The sequence below is a fragment of the Trematomus bernacchii genome, unplaced genomic scaffold (assembly GCF_902827165.1).
Source record: "Trematomus bernacchii unplaced genomic scaffold, fTreBer1.1, whole genome shotgun sequence".
Classification (NCBI taxonomy): Eukaryota; Metazoa; Chordata; class Actinopteri; order Perciformes; family Nototheniidae; genus Trematomus; species Trematomus bernacchii.
The window spans coordinates 940,061-958,036 of NW_022987792.1; the positions used below are offsets into that span (position 1 = coordinate 940,061).

General features: G+C 42.2%; 1 protein-coding gene across 1 annotated transcript in view; it reads right to left on the reverse strand.

The window, feature by feature from the left end:
• The window catches only part of agbl4 (ATP/GTP binding protein-like 4), a 227,676-nt gene that overhangs the window by 186,124 nt on the left and 23,576 nt on the right, over nucleotides 1-17,976 (reverse strand). Inside the window, exon 3 of the mRNA XM_034149706.1 lies at nucleotides 10,947-11,071. Within this exon, the coding sequence (XP_034005597.1) occupies nucleotides 10,947-11,071 (125 nt within the window). The remainder of the gene's footprint in view (nucleotides 1-10,946; nucleotides 11,072-17,976) is intronic.

Here is a 17,976-nt window from a genome sequence, read left to right on the forward strand (position 1 = left end):
CTTCTCTTTAAATATCCCCTTCTTCTCGTCATGCAATAGGTTGTTTCTCTCAGCAATCGCACACAGTTTCAGAAAAGTAATAATTCCTGAACTTTAGCAGATATAATATTGATTTACCTTAATGTAATCTTTAAATATTCCCTTCTACTGGTCGTAACAATGAGGTGTTTCTCTTTGCAATGGCAACACGTTTTTTTTAAATGATTTAATAATATTTTAACTTAAATAATTACTTGAACTTTAGCAGATAGACTATATTTTTCCCTTGGTAAACTTTTATACTTCTCTTTAAATATTCCCTTCTACTCGTCAGACAATAATGGCGCATTTCCACTACACGGCCTCGCTCGGCCTCGCTCGGTATGGCTAGGCCTCGTTAGGACTGGCTCACTTTATGGCGCATTTCCATTACAGTTTAGGAACTGGGGTAGTATCTATAGTAACGCAGTGTAGGCGGAGCCGTGACGTCATCTTCAATGAGAACCCCAGAAAAACAACACAGCCGTTAGCTGTTAGCACTCAGAGCTCACAGCTCCTTATATATGTTCAGAAACTAGACAAAAGTTAAACAAGTACACACCACAGACTGCCTGTGTCATGGTGAATACAGTCGCTGGTTTATTTATGTCTGTATAGGCCGTTGTTGTGAGTGTGGACGGTCAGAGCATATACTGCGTTAGCTTAGCCAATCTCCATTTAGAAAACACGCATTTTAAAAGGTGTTTCCCCTGCCGTCTGTCTGCAGACTTGTCAAAGCATTAATTCATGGTTTTTACTAACCGGTATCAGTATGTTGTTACTTCGGCATCATTTTGAAACGTGTATTACAATTAAATCACGGTCAAATATGTCCATCTTGTTGTAGTTGTTGCCCCCTTGCCAGCGACGCTCTCTCTAGTTTAGCATACTCAGCCCGACTCAGCCTCGTTGTCTCTGGCCCTAGACCCACGATTTTATGAGGCCAGAAAAACTGTGAATTAGGACCCGCCGGCCGGTACTAGGCCAAGTGGAAACGCAACCAAAAACGGGCCGCTGACGTCACAGCCCTCTTAAACCGTGCTCCGCGCTGTAGTGGAAACGCGCCATGAGTTGTTCTCTCAGCAATCGCACAGTTTTTAAAACGTTGTTATTTAATAATAATACTTGAACTTTAGCAAATATAATAGTAATCTTTTAGACTCCTTTTTAAATGTCCCCCTCTACTCGATGTAACAATATGTGTTTCTCAATCGCATACTGTTTTAAAATAATACTTGAACTTTAAGCAAATGTAATGTTGTTTTCTCTTGGTCAACTTTCTTAGAATATTCCTCTCTACTCGTCGTAACAATAAGTTGTTTCTCTCAGCAATCACACACAGTTTTACAAATGTTGTTATGTAGTAATACAACTTAAAGGGGAGCTATCATGCAAAATGCACTTTTGTACGTCTTTTCTACATGAATATGTGTCCCCGGTGTTCCAGGGAACTCACCAAGTGTCAGAAAACACAACCCTCTCTATTTTCCTCCATACCCAAATCTCTAAAAAAGGGGCTGCAACGGATCTGATAAAAACTGATCCAGATTTGAACACTGTCCTGACGTCAGGACGGTGGTGCTACGGCTATTGGGCCAACTCCACCAATCAGGAGGAGACAACCACGGCATTGCCGTTCGAAAGCGCTGGAGACGCTGTAGTACATATGCCAGGCCTGTAGGTGGTGCTGTTCTCAAAGAATCAGCCCTTGCAAAAACAGAGCTAACATTTTTCAAATTGAGCAAAATGAGGCATGGCTAAAATGCATGATCTGTTTGGTATTTTGAAAAAAAAAAAGTATAAATATGCCTTATATAGGTATGGTCCTACACTATATTATTATAATATAGCATGATAGGTCCACTTTAAACTTTAGCAAATATAATGTTGTTTTCCCTTGGTGAACTTGTATAGTTCTCTTTAAATATTCCCTTTACTCTACTGTACCTACCTAACAATAAGTTGTTTCTCACAGCAATCGCAAAAAGTGTGACAACAATACTTTTACAAATGTAATATTGTGTAATAGCCAGAGATATAGATAGAATGATATATAGAATGTAAAGGAAAGGCAAACATTGCAGGCGTTCTCATCAGATGGCGCATATTAGAATAGTAGCTCGTCAGCAGCCTCCCAAAACAATAAAACAGCAGTCGACAGACATCTCAGCCCATCAGCACACTGTTCAATTACAGCCATCAGCACCCCCTCCCCCCCTCTGGATCTAAACTCTCATCTCTAGCACCAGGAGAACAATCTGCAGAGTAATTAGCCTCCACCAACAGACAGTTACAGAGAGAAGGAGGACGTTTGGCTTGATTAAATTATTAAACCACACAAACAAAACACAAAAGCAGCATCAAAGAGGCACTGCGGCTCTCCTTCAAAGCTCCTCGCTGTTCCCTAAATACAGAATACAGACAACGTGTTCTCCCAAGCCACTAGTTGGCATAATTAGCTAAACGTGTGGCATTTGTGCACGAGTGTGTGTGTGTGTGTGTGTGTGTGTGTGTGTGTGTGTGTGTGTGTGTGTGTGTGTGTGTGTGTGTGTGTGTGTGTGTGTGTGTGTGTGTGTGTGTGTGTGTGTGTCTTTGTGATTGGACCCATTCCTCCGACTGCTATCTAAAATAACCAAGTGGTTAACGACAACACGATGCCAGGGAGCTCCCCCTCCCCCACACCAATGTACACACATCACACGCGTCTACACACATACACATTAAACAATACTCTAATTACAACATTTATAACTCCCCCTTGCCTCCTGCATCTCTCCAACCCCCAACCCACAAATCTGCAAATCTGGAATTGAATTTAGCCCAAGTTGAGGGCTGCGCTGGCATGAAAAGACTATTTGATTAGAACGGCAGTTGTTTCATTTGTGGTGCAGCAGATTGCAGAGCCTCTCTATCCGGTGTGCAATCTGTATTCATTACTCCGTGTAAAAGGATGATCCATGTCCTGACACCAGGCTCATCATTTCATGCAGATGCACAGCAGCTAAGGCCCTCACCAAGCCACCCAACCAAGCCTTCCCCTGGAACATCAGCATCACTTTTCTCCTTCCCCTTCTGCTCACCACTATGTCCTTCTTGCCTGGTTTATTTACATCTTTTCTAAATGCAAGCAGCTCATCAGTTTTCTTGGCTTCATAAGTAAAGCTGTGACAAATGGAAACGATTAGGTGGCAGGTTAGATATGGACGCATTGCAAATATTCAGGTTAAAGAGGCCTTATTATGTTTATTGGGGTTTTTCCTTTAGGTTTTTGTGAACAGTCAGCAAAAGGCTAAAATCACAAAATTCCCTCCAGAGGGAGATTCTCTCTCCCACGCCAGCTCACCAATCAGAGCAGACTGGGCTCTGGTTTCAGACAGAGGGTGAAAAGAGGTGCTGCAGCACAGGCAGTATGAGAAAAACAAAGAGGTTTTTGAACATTAAAGCAGAGAGACATGTCCCAGTAGAGACACTAAATACTATATGAACCTGCATATGAGCAGAATATGTCCCCTTTAGAGTACAATTGACAGCAGCTCAATCTGCTCATTTCTTTCACTGTGCTTACCCCTTTATTTTCATTCAACGCTGTGGCTTGCAACCCTGCTCTCTCTATTCAATGACAGCAAAGGCCTCCTGGGCTCCTGCCACCACCTGCCTCTAAGTCAAAACCATCAAAAGACAAACTGAATTGTAACCTCTAAAGGCATGTGTGCCCTTTATTATAGTGTGTATGAATAAGGCCACACAAGTGTAATCCCTTCCTGTTTGCAACTAGAATACCAAAAGTTTACTAACACTCTCTCGTGCACTTGACTGCTCTTTGCACTCTGCGCCTTGATTCGCGAAATTAGCAACCAGAGTCCACTTTGGCAGAATATCACTCCACCATATTGCTGGGCTCCGAGTGGATGGCCCACTGATGACTGTCTTGATGGGCCCACACACCAATCCCTCTACAGATGTTCCCCTGCCAGCCAAACACGTGGCAAACTACAAGCTGTTTCCTGACATATCACACAAAAGCAGAGATCCCAAACGTACAAGTTGCCTCGACTGTAGGTCATACATTTGTGAAAAAAGAGTACTGCAAAGAGACGATTGTTCCAGATCAAAAGGAAAATGTGTTATATCAGGCATGCATATTGTATTTTTAACAAGTCCTGGGACTGTGAGCTAAGAGCTATGCATAAGTCTCTGCTGTTTGAATAAAGTGAATCCAAATGCGATGTAGAAAGAGTGTCTGCTTTATTTCAAAACATAACCTTAAGCTCTGTGCCTCCTTTTAAAGTGAATCAAGCTAAAAATAAAGCAATGAATTTTGATAAGGAACCTTGCGTCAGCAGAGATAACCCAGGGAAAACTCATTTTGCTATCAGGAAGACAATTTGAAAATTCATTCTGTTCTGTTGTCATATCCTTTTGTCCATGTCATTATGAACTGATCTGGGGAGCATCAGCCCTGACAATAAGGAAGCATGCCTTAGTTCGCTCTAACAGAACAGGGTCACTTACGATACCCTACGCTCCCTGACACAGCTGTCTGATGTCTTTCAAAACCTCACATGTCTTTCCACAAGTTCCTTCTGGGGTTTGAAAGGAGGATCCTAAACTTTGTGGGCCTGTGTAGTGTTTGTGAAGTGAAATAGTCCCTTTGGCAGAGTGACACAGAAGCCAATGTCTCTTCTTTGGAGCCTGTAGAGAGGGGCAGCTTAAGAAATTGAACTTCTGAAGAAGAAGAAGACCAAAAGCAGAGGGTATATGCCTATCTACCTTGTGCCATATGGTGCAGAAGCAGACAGGGGGAAAAAAGGCAAATGCATACTCTTTAAGGCAGACAGGGCAAGGAGACAAGTAGACCTGTTGATAAGCATGTAAGTGGATTTGTATTTGTGAGTTTGACAGTGAATCTTTGTGAATTTGCATGAGCCCTTCCCTTTGTGAATGTTGTTGACAGTAGAGCTACATATCCAGCACCCTCCCACCGGCAGCCCCACCCATGGAAGTATGAAGAGAACTGGATACAGGGCCCCTTTCGTTCCTATGACAGTTGCTTAGGGGTGCATGAAGCCAACGAAAATACCGGGATGTTCCCTAGTTATTCTTCTCTGGATTTTCTCTGGATCTTTCCTAGAACTCACCTGGATCTTTCCTGGACATCCCCTGGATCTTCTTTGGACCTTCCCTAGATCTTCCCTGGATCTTTACTGGATCTTCTCTAGATATTTCCTGGATCTTTCCTTTGATCTCTCCTAGATCTTCTCTAGATCTTCCCTGGATCTTCCCTGGATCTTCCCTGGATCTTCCCTGGATCTTCCCTGGATCTTCCCTGGATCTTTACTGGATCTTCTCTAGATATTTCCTGGATCTTTCCTTTGATCTCTCCTAGATCTTCTCTAGATCTTCCCTGGATCTTCCCTGGATCTTCCCTGGATCTTCCCTGGATCTTCCCTGGATCTTCTTTGGATCTTCCCTGGATCTTTACTGGATCTTCTCTAGATATTTCCTGGATCTTCCCTTTGATCTCTCCTAGATCTTCCCTGGATCTTCCCTGGATCTTCCCTGGATCTTCTTTGGATCTTCTCTAGATCTTCTCTAGATCTTCCCTGGATCTTCCCTAGATCTTCCCTAGATCTTCCCTAGATCTTCCCTGGATCTTTACTGGATCTTTACTGGATCTTCTCTAGATATTTCCTGGATCTTTCCTAGATCTTCCCTGGATCTTCCCTGGATCTTCCCTAGATCTTCCCTAGATCTTCCCTGGATCTTCCCTGGATCTTTACTGGATCTTCTCTAGATATTTCCTTGATATTCCCTGGATCTTCCTTGGATCTTCCCTTGATCTATCCTAGATCTTCCCCGGATATTCCCTGGATCTTTGGCATCCATGGGGCCCAAAGAACATGTGCACTTGCGTTTTTCTTACACCAAGCCACTAATCCGCTCCATCAATGTTGTCCATTTTCGGCTCATGCTAATTAATGTAGAGGGAAAATAACTCGGATAACTGGATTCGACCATACAGCATAAAACTTTTAAACTCTAATGATTTAAATCTAGATCCACTCAAGAGTTCGTCCTAGCAACTTGATAGGGGTTAAAAAAAAAAAAAATCCACTGATTTACAGATGTCTCGTTCCAAGCGTAAGTCAATGGGTACCAGCTATTGTTATGCCCAAATGACATCACTGACACGAGAATGTAATACCACCTTTTAGCCACCAAGAACATTTCATTTAAAGCCTGACGCACTTCCTTGGGGCTTCGAGAAACTGCCACCAATCAGCTGCCTGCACTGCACACTCATGGCCATGCTATGCCAGCAATGATTAGCTTATGTTCATCCAATAATGTGTGCCAGAGACCTGTCTGTCTTCTTCTGCCTCTGTCACATGCTGAAGGACATTACAACACAGACATGACAGTGAAAAGATGCAAGGGACACAGAGGAAACGAGGGATGAAACAGAGGTGAACTAGATGCGGATATACAGTATAACCAGATTGGGAACATGTGTTGATCCACATAGCCGAGACAGGCTTTCTACGCCAGAACATTGTCCAGAGCTGATGAAGCAGTGAGTTCAGATAAGAAGCCCTATTATGGAGGCTGGCTTTGATGTTACACACCACGACCAGCAGCTGACTTCCCAGAACTTCCGCCAACGTGCTTTATTTAGGATGGGAGGGAAATGTATTGCTTACATGAAGAAGTCATTTCTCGTAAATACACCACTCCTCCTCCTCCTCCTCCTCCTCCTTTCCCCTCTCTTCCTGCTTGTCTCCTCTGGATGGAAAAAAAAAATCAATGTGCATCACATCCATTACCCTACTCTTGCACTGCTGTCTCCCTATCTCTCTGTCTTTCTCTCATTCACTCACTCTTCTTAACTTTGTTCCTTTTGTGTCTGCTTAAGCACAAGACATCAGCATATTAATGAGGTATCTTTCAAACTGATAAGTCAATTACACATTTAGAAAGTGACACTTTGTCGAGGATGTGAGAAGGCCTTTTAAACTCAATTAGGTATTATGACATGTGATATCTGATCACATTCTGAACTGATTTATATAACTGCCTCATAGTGGCTGAATAAAAGAAGAACAGGTTGATTATCGTCATCCATAATGGCTCTGTGATAGCTTTAACATCCTATTTAATGTTTCATTTGATGTGCCATCCAACTTTTCCCCCTCGACAAATTGCATAACATAATTGATGACGGATTTCAAAGAGGTGAGTGAGTCTGAAACAGTGAAGGGATGACAGTTCTTTAGGGATTCTAGGTAACACATGGCCTATTCTGCTTCAGTTCGTCCTCTTTCCTGATTATGGAGAGTAACCGCCGTGCACTGTGCTTTCCCTGGACAAGTGAGGCTTACAAATCACCCCTGCAGCATTTGGAAGAGCTGGAGGAGTTGAAGGCACTGGGCGCAAGGTTTTACTGCCTGTCTTCTATGAATGGCTCCCTGAAGGCTCCTATGATAATAGCTCACAGCCGTGCCCTTCACGGAGCCTGACATCAAGCACACCCTACAGCAGAATGGAACGGCATATCAACTTACCCAATGGGGTGTCATATCAACTCATCCACTGGTTTCTGGTCATAACATCGGCAGAAGTTGAAATTAAGTAGAAGTAGCTGTCAGGTTAAAATTCACTCGGTTTGGACATCCGGCGAAAACTTTTTTAATGGTCCCCTGTTATTTTATTCAGAATATGAGATGGGAGAACATTTTCCTGGCCATTACTGGCCAAGATACACTGTGTAGCACCAAGTGTGAGTTAGTATTTGGATGATGACTAAGTAGGCAAAGGGGTATACTTGTAACTAAAATAGATAATGCATGTATGGTTATAAAAGACAAGCAGTAGAAATGATCAGAAAAAACATTTGATACTGTAGGTGGAACTAAAATGGGTAATATATACATTGGTCATTTGTCAATCACAGATACAGTAAGATAACTTAGCACACAGGAGGCTCTGTGAGGCTGTATTTGAGCACACCTGTGAAAAATGTTGCTTATTGACAGTTAACACAAAGTATGACTTAGGCTGATAGGAATGTCATATTTAACCAATAAAGCATAACAGGTATTTGGTCAAAAACAACACAAATAAGTTGTTGTATGATGATGGGAATTCAGAACGATCGAACAATTTATTTCTGGACTGGGAAATTCATGAGAACGCTGCCTTAAGTGGGATAAACAATTCTGAAATACTGTAGATGTTAATATGCTGATTAAATGCTCTGAACAACAAAAACAAACATTTGAGCATGTTCTTCTCAGATTATAGCTTATACCTTAAGACCTAAAGCATATTGTAGTTGAAAGAACGACTTCCCAAACAGAGTCATGGGAACATCCAAAGAGCAATTGAAATCAACATTAGATTTGGTGTAGGCTACTTTAAGTAAGTTATCGTATCAAGAAGGAGATGTAGTGAAACACAGACTGTATGTCTTCATGAGGCCCAGTGAAGACTCAGAGAGAGACCCGAAGAAAACACACAGCGCCAAGCAAAACCTCAAACTGTGTCCCATTGTCCCGTTCATTGCAAACCAACGCTCCCAGAATTGGTCTGAGTCTTTGAGGTAAGTGAGTGGTTTGAAAAACACACAAAAAAGAAAGGACATACAAAAAAAGAGACATTCATCCATCCAGCCATCCATCATAACCGGTGCTACGGTGAAGCCAATTTCCACAAAGCTGCTAAGCTGATTGAGGCAGACCAAATCTGTTTCACCAGCTTACATTCCTTCAAAATGGCCATCTCACTTCCAATATCACGGGCTTTTACTGTTCCCCATTCCCCTGGCTCAGGCTGAGAGTTAGCAAGGCTTAGCTGGATGAAACACTCCAACAGCCCAGTTCTCCCCTGGAACCCACTGATATCTCTATAGCACAGCCTCTCCCCACATAGCTACACTTAGTTGCTTTATTTACTCATGTAATTATTTTGTGTCTCTTTAATTTCTCAGCTTCATTTTTGTTTCCTCCATCAAATCAATATTACAATCATTAGGGTGTAGACCAAAGATTTCTGTGAATTCTGACGTTTCCAGGCACAATATAATCACAGCGTCAGTATATACACACACACATAAAATAAACACTCACACCTTGGCCAAATGCACAGGCAGCACTTAACCACAACACCTTCTACTGGAGTAGATTAAATTCACACAAGGCCTCTTAGAAGAAGGAAATTGGACAGATAAGAAACAGGTTTCTATAAAAGAGGGGCCCTATGGATTGAGAGCGTGGAAGTGTCCAATGGAAATGTTTGTTCACATGTAAGCTTAGCATGTGCCAGTGTACATAGTGTGATCATACACAGGATATTTATCAATCTTGTGTGTCATATTCCCCTCCCGCGATCGCTTCCTCTCCACCTCGCTCCCACACTTTCTCTGTCATTTTGCCACAGCAGCAAATATCCTGTTGGCCGGGCAGCAGACTGCATGCTGGTCTATCTGGCCCTGGGATCGATCAGGCTCCAAGCCGAGGCCTCCCATTCATCTCAGAGCCATAAAATGTGATTAGTGCTGACTACAGCACTGCAGGGAGATGGGCTGATAGGCTGGGTCGGACACTACAGGAAGACAGCAGCAACAGCATGCTCTGTATTCATCCACACCTTTTTCTCGCTCTCATTTTGTCAATATGTTTACCTTTTCTATCCTACTCCCTCTGTCTTCACACTATCTCTAAACTTTATCTCTCCTTTTTTGTTTGCCTCGTACCTAATCCTGACAAGCCAGTATGCGTACATGTTACACGGCAGCAGTCGACTTACAGTAAATGCCAAGATTGTCAATTTTACCTTCTTCTTATCCTGCTAAGTTTTCAAATAGAAGAGAACAAGCCTCCATCCCCCCGAAGCCACACTCACTGTACCCACATACAGTGTATCTCTGTGGCATGTGACCACCTCTGTCAGCCAATCACAGAGCTCAGAGCTCGCTAGTGGCAGAGTCAAGCTCGAAGGCTGTGACGAGAAAAGAGGAAGGAAATAGATGACTGCCTCAATTCTGAGGAGGAACAACTTTGGGGGTGTTATGGGCACAACATTGAATGCATTGAAATGTGTTAAAAGGATCTTCACAAATTGTATTTGTAAGACATGAACTGTATAATATCTAATCATAGCACTATTTCAAAGTGGTAACATCTTCTGCTGACTGTAGCAATGTGGACATCCAGTAGAAGAAAAAAAACAGAGCGAAATGATCCAGAATATTATTTCAGAACGGAAACACAACCTGGTGTCCTATAAGGATCTTTAAATATATAAATTACTATGATGACTAATTCTTTTTTGGGTACGAACCAAAAAAATGCCCTTTCAAAGCCTTGATTTTATTACAAGTTGTTATAGTTGTCACGAGAAAATGCCGCATCTCATGCTGTTCATGGTACTGCCTTTTAAAGCAAGGCTTTTCTCTCATTAATACTGAAGCTATTGCTTATATCTTTATCAAATTGGATCCAACTAAATCTTGGCTTTATATAAGTAACAACATACCTTATACCAACAATGCAGCACATTTGTTGATACAGTAAAAGTATGACACTAGTGAAAGAGAGGTCTCAAAGCATTTAACCCTAACATTGTCTACATTACAATGCTTCTTATCGAGAGGTGAAGTGTAGAAGATACGTTTTTGTTCATTAAAACAATCGTCAATCTTGCACACCACTGGCTTTAGTCATAGCCCGCCCTTATGAGAAAGGCCCAACCCATTGCAGAACAACAGGGCTTACGAGTGTTCCCACTAACAACACATTTCCACAGCATGAGTGTGGAGAAACAGAGCACTTGGTAGCTTCGGTTTAAATGTGCTTATTATGGAATAAAATATGAAAGTGGTAGAGAAGCTTTAGAGATTGTTAGTATCGGAGTACAAGAGATGTGCTGACCTGTGTCTCGCGGACGTTCTCCACGGTGAAGTTGAACCACACTCTGAAGCGGGGGTTGCAGGTGTCGGGTCGGATGAAGAGGTCAAACTCAAACTCACTGATGTAGTCAACGCGGCCGAGGTTCCCTGCAGAGACAGAGAAACACATTAGAGTTAGGAACACTGGATCATTTGTGTCGGTATTCCTTCATTTTGTCAACTTAAAATGATGCTTATTTTCAGGTTTCATTCATGTATTCTGTTCCCGTACTGTGAAAGAGGATTCATGTTCAAAAAGCTCTTTGTTTTTCTCATACAGGCGGCCAGCTAACCAATCAGAGCAGACTGGGCTCTGGTTTCAGACAGAGGGTGAAAAGAGGTGCTGCAGCACAGGCAGTGATTGGCCAACCGCTTAGAGATGTCCCTCCCCTTAGCCTATCACGTACAATGTGTTGGAGCGCTAGGGGGGGGGGGGGGGGGGGGGGGGGGGGGGGGAGTGTGTGGGAGAGAAACTTCCTCTGGAGGGAACACAGGGATTTCACTCTTTGCAGACCATTTACATGCACAACGATCTATATAACCAGGGGTGTGCACACAACTTTCTCAGTGAGGTCCTCAGATGAGTACCTGGAGTCAGTGTTTGGTACTCCAACTTCTGACCATTGTTAACGGGGGGGGGGCGTCAGTGGAGTACAGCGCTTCTCGATTGTTAACGGGGGGGGGGTGGCGTCAGTGGAGTACACCGCTTCGCGATTGTCAACGGGGGGGGTGGCGTCAGTAGAGTACAGAGCTTCGTGACCGCGGCGCGTGTGAACGTTGTGATCAGCTGTTTTAGCGCAGGGCTGCTGTACAGACCGACGTTAACAGCAGCCCTGTCTGTGCACACGGAGACCGACTCTGTCGTCCGGTGAACTAACCGCCTTCTGGAAAAGCTTCACATTTACGTCGGTACGCAAATGCGCTTTGTGACACAAGTGACGGTACGCATTTCAGATTGTTGCCGCGCATGCGTACCTGCGTACCAGTTATGTGCACCCCTGTATATAACACACTACAGGGAAAATAAAACTCAAAAACTCACAAAAGGGCATCTGTAAAATATCACAAACATTGGGCACAAGAGAATATGACGCTTAGACACAACGCAGACAATATATTACACAACATATGTTTTGGCTGATGAACATGACTTACAATAACAGCAATCAACCATAAAGTTACAAACACAAAAAAGCAAGAGTCCTGCATTTAGATTTGTTTTCAATAAGCCAAAAACCCTTTAAGTGCTACATACAAAAAAAGAAAAGTTAGATTTTTATTATTATTATTATTATTAGTTTTTTGTATTGGCCAAAGTCCAGTCAAGACGGACTCACTTCAACACTAAGTCCCACAGAGCAGAGCCTACTCATAGTGTTTCATCTTCATGGTGGTCTTTGCCGTATAGAGCTTCTGCCCATTTCCCCACTGCATCTGTGAGTCTCTTCAAAGCAAAGCCCACAGAGAGCAGCATGTATGGGGAGCAGAAAGACCAACAGACGGGTGTTGTTCCAGCCATCCATAACTGACACACAATATACCATCCACAGCAAAAAGATCCAGATGATCAGAGGAAGCATAATTAATCCGATGGGAACTATTTCCCCGCTTCCAATCCTCCTAGCTGTCTATAAGATGACTGGGAAGTAGATGATTGCATGACAAGAATTCTAAATATAGGCCTTGTATGTATCTCCTGATTCATATGTGGAACGCACATGAAGTGGAGACCGCATGCAGGGATTAATGATTGTCAGGTTCAAAGAGAAGAGATGGGGGGAAAACGTGAGAAGAGAGTGTGTTGGCTTTCTTGTCAGAGCTGCACAGAAAAATTACAAATTGACAGTTTATTTTCTCTTGGTTCGGTGATTAATCCAATACTTTTAACCAGTCGATTCCAGGCAGCTGTTTAAGAGTTAAGATTATCTGGCAAGTAGGAAATCACAAGCTCAACGTCCCTCAAAAGTCTGCATCAGGGTACTGTTGACCACCTGGTGGAAAGTACAACCATAGCAGCAGCAGCAGCAGCAGCACACACACACACAGCTGATTATAGACAGATGGGCTAACTACCACACTGTCAAAGGAGATCCCTCTCCTTCTGCCATCGGACAGACCTAATCCACTAGTCAGCTTGCCACACACACACACACACACACACACACACACACACACACACACACACACACACACACACACACACACACACACACACACACACACACACACACACACACACACACACACACACACACACACACACACACACACACACACACACACACACACACACACACACACACACACACACACACACACACACACACACACACACACCACACACACACACACACACACACACACACACACACACACACACACACACACACACACACACACACACACACACACACACACACACACACACACACACACACACACACACACACACACACACACTATCATTACTTTATCTAGGACTACAGAAAACTCAAAGCACTCTGAGTCTGATACACAAACAGATGCAGTATTTCAGTCTTAAATTGCATATTGAAAGCAGTATTTTTCAAGTTTTATAACACAGCATGTGACAGTAGCACACAAGCAGCGAGAGAGAAATTGCACAAGGTTATTGCGTAACAATAAGCTGATGACTGAGCCGTATTTACATTTGAATCCCATCCACAGCTTCTGCAGCTCGCACTAATGGTGAGTGGCGTCTCATTCCAGCACACCGGAGCCTGAACACATCTCTCTCTCTGCACAACGCTACTCTAGCTGTGGCAGAGCTTGGTGAAATATAGAATTGTTGTACTTTGTCTAGTCATTCTTCATAGACTCTGCTAATTCTAATTTCAAAAGGCATATACAACATAAGGTTATACAGACATTAAAAGGCAGGCAGTGGGTGTCAGAGGGAGGCGTGAAGGCTATATGTTGATAAGTGACCTGTGGAAATTACATGTGCTGAGGGAGAATTAACCACGTCTGCCTGTGTGTCAGAATACATAAATACATACATAATAGTCAAACATTGTGTAAAAAGGATCTACGTAATAAGAGTGACATCAACTGCGTGAACTACCTGTTTAGCTATCTCTCAAGTGTGGGCATGCACATTTAAATAAACACCTTATGTAGCCACTATACAGATCTACATGTGAAAAAAGTATTAAGTTACAGATTCATTTGTCAATTATAATGTGTATTTATCACTCAGCATTTATTGTATTTTATAAAATGGACAAGTCAAATCAAGCAATCTGATTGGTTCTCAGCCGTGATATACTGAGCGTATACCACGGGTAGAATTGTAGTTACTTTTCACAACAAGTCAGTATCCCTCCGCGTCTGAGAAAAACTGTATACAGTTGGGCTGAAAAGCAAACTGCTCGCTTCGCGTCGGGCCGAACCACGCCCCTTAGCTGTGATATAATGAGCATATACCACGGCCTGTCGTGAGCTATTGCTTAATTAACCTTACAAATATGGGTATGAAATATTGATGTGATATTTGACTACTATGGGATAACTTTCACATTTGGCATCTTAAATAATAATGTGATATTTTAGCATGGTTTGAAAAACAGATGTCCATTATGCAAATGGCGTGCAAGTTCTCATAGGTGTTAAGAAGAACTGTTGGTGAGTTTGTTATGGATTGGTCACCAATAGCATTATGGTTACAGCAAGTACAAACTCGTTAAGAATACGCACGTTTTTTTAAACTCTCAAGGTTGTGACTTCTCCTGTTGATCACTCTTTATTTTCCTTCTTTCTTTCTTCATTTGTATCGGTATCTCGGTGTTCGGTATGTTTTGTCGTAAGGGTACGTTTTTGTATTGTATGATCTCATGACTATTTGAAATAAATAAAAAAATGTGTACAATATTGGAAAAAAAGTTGAATTTCAATTTATGAAAATGCCATAATCTGAAAAATATATATTGTGAATGTGTGTGTTTTTTGGATTTATTCATTTCAGTTGGGAAAATGCACATTAATTAACATGAGCACTTGAGTCCATCATGTAAGTGTGCCAGATTGAGCCATAAATACTTATTTTTAAATCAGCAGTCACTGGCATATTGATGGCATTAGAAGAAAACATAAGCACAGAAAAAGCACATGTGCATAATTAACACATAAGCAGCACATTTTAAAACACGTATGTCCAATTAAAAGCCTCATACAAACCCATGAACACACAAAAGCACATACGTAAGCACAGATAAGAGCTAATAGGCACAGAAAACTCGAAAGATAATAGTATAGCCTAGTAATGACAGAAGGTTTAATTATCCAGTAACCACTGTTTTACAGATTAGGAGAACGAGGTGAGAGATGTTCCTTAGTTTTCATCAGTTGGGACTTGTATGTTTTCCACGAGTGAAGGAGCAGCAGGTTGGCAGGGGAGAGCGTTTTTTGGCTGCGTGGCAATGTAATCTTCAGCCATTGAAAGCAGATAAAGCCAAGAGCAGGCGGAGGGTGCAACCAGACCCAGCTGCAGCGAGCGAGCGTGGACAAAGAGAGGAAAGCAGAGCGGCACCTGTTCCACGCAGATGTGTCATCCAATCGATCATCTCTCCTCGCATACCAACTCACAGCCATTCACACAGCTGACACTGCCAAACACAGACTATTAGACCCTGCTGATAATTGCCTCCAAAGGTCAAAGTCTTAATAACGCCATTCAGCCACTCTCTGAGGGCGTTTTTATTATTTATAGAGGGGTATGTGTTTTTAGATGTAGTTGTCTTTAATGCTTCGATACATTGATGTGTGAATCGATGCGGTGAAAATCATCCTCACATCATTATAGAACTTCACTACACAGTCAACTGGAAGCAAAGGGAAAACGCTGCTAATCAATGTTCTCTCTGATTGGTTTGGCAGCAGAGCAATCACACTTTGAGTTACACTGTATGTCGTTAAAAGACATATAAAAGGGATGACAGGTTGTTACAAAGGAAACAAACACTGTGAAGATGACGATGTTATCAACGCATGTTCACAAATCAGAGACTTAGCTATTATTTCACAAATGTTTCTCCGTTAAAGGTCCCTTCGTGTAAAAAGGTGAGATTTCATGTCTTTAATGTTCAATCCACAAAGCCCACTTTCTCAGATACTGTGCCTTTAAAACAAGACACCATGACTTTGGTATGGCTGTGACGTCACAACTACTGTACACTATATATAGGTAGAAAGTGCTGCTTAGGCTATTGCAGTCATCCCTGGCGGCAATGACGGTGCAGAGATGCTGAGAGCACAGAAAACACAGAAGAAACCCTGACCAATCAGAGCAGAACTGGGCGGGAGGAAGGCAGGGGCTCTGGAGGGAGAACAGACACAGAGGGTGAAAACCTCTGAGTATACCTGTCCACGCAGCAAGGCAGATATATATATTTTGTAATATTAAAGCACGTAAACATGTTCTAGTCGACAACCAAAATACAACCTGAAAATTAGCATAATGTCACCTTTGAAGTATATGGTCAATGGACTGCAGTTATAGAATCTACACTGCCTGTGTTTCAACATGTTCTTTTTTTGTGTTTTTTGTTTTATTGTTCCGTTTGGTTTATATAATAATATTTCCAGGACTGTATGTTTCATGTTTTTATGTGATTGTATTTACTTGGTTGACTTACAAAATCTGTCCAGGGACTACGAAAAATAGCCTCTTGGCTAACTTTACAGAAATGTTGATTAATGTGCACTGTCCCTGTAAAATATATGAATACATAAAAAAAAATGTTTTCCAGTCTTTACAACCCCTCAAAACTATTTTCTCTTGTCTTTAACATTTTTGTAAGGCGTGTGGCGCAATGGGTTAGTGCGTTGGTGTTCGGATCAGGGGAGCACAGGTTCAAACCCCACTGCAGTCAGCATGTCGTTGTGTCCCTGAGACACTTCGCCCCAAATTGCTCCTGTGGGGATTGTCCACAGTATTGAGTATGTAAGTCGCTTTGGATAAAAGCGTCTAACAAGTAACATGTAATGTAATGTAATGTAATGTAATGTTGCAAGATTTTATTTGGCAGCCAGTGCCATAGTTGAAGTAACAATGTTGAAAGGAGGAGACAGAAAGGATTTGAACCCGGGTCCTCAGCATGGGGACCAATCCCCACTACATGCCAGCTCCACCAACTTATACACCGAAGCGACTTATATATGTTTTTTTCTCTTAACGACACGTTTTTTTAACAAGAGCAACTTATACTCAGGTGCGACTTGTAGTCCGGAAAATACGGTAGCCTATGTATAAACAGTATTTGTGCTGCAATTCAATAATGTCTCTGTGGGATAACATGTCACTTCAAAGCTATTTATTTTTCCATGTTTTGGGAATGTCATGCTTAAATATCACTGTAATATGGATCTGTAGAACTTAGTGCACACATTAATTAGCTTCCCCAAGGTTGATTACTTTGATGGTATTATACGATTGATTGTAAATGTCTTCCGTTTCAATAGTAACATTTACGAGTGCTGCTTGATCCAGACACATGGGGCCTTGCATTTGTGAAGAATGAGAATAGGGCTGGATATCAACATATGAACAGTTGAACTGAAGGTTAACAGCTAGACGACAACCTGAAGCACTTTTCATTTACAAGTCAGCATTCACCCATTTACACACATTCATACAGAGGCATCCGTACAAGATACCACCTGCTCAGGGAGGCTAACATTCACACACACTCACACACTGCTGGCCATTCGAAGCAATTTGGGGTTAAGTATCTTGCCCAATGAAACATCAACATGTTGACTGCAGGGGTTGAGGATTGATCCATCATCTGATTGGTGGATGACCATCTAACTCCTGAGCTACAGCCACCCCATAGGTCTGAGAATGATTTTGAATACCTATACGAGAACCTATGCATCTCTAGTATGGTAGCACTGTCCCCAGAGATGGCAAAAGTACACACATCCTTTACTCAAGTAGAAGTACAGATACTCGTGTTTAAAAATACTCTGGTAAAAGTAGAAGTACTGACTAA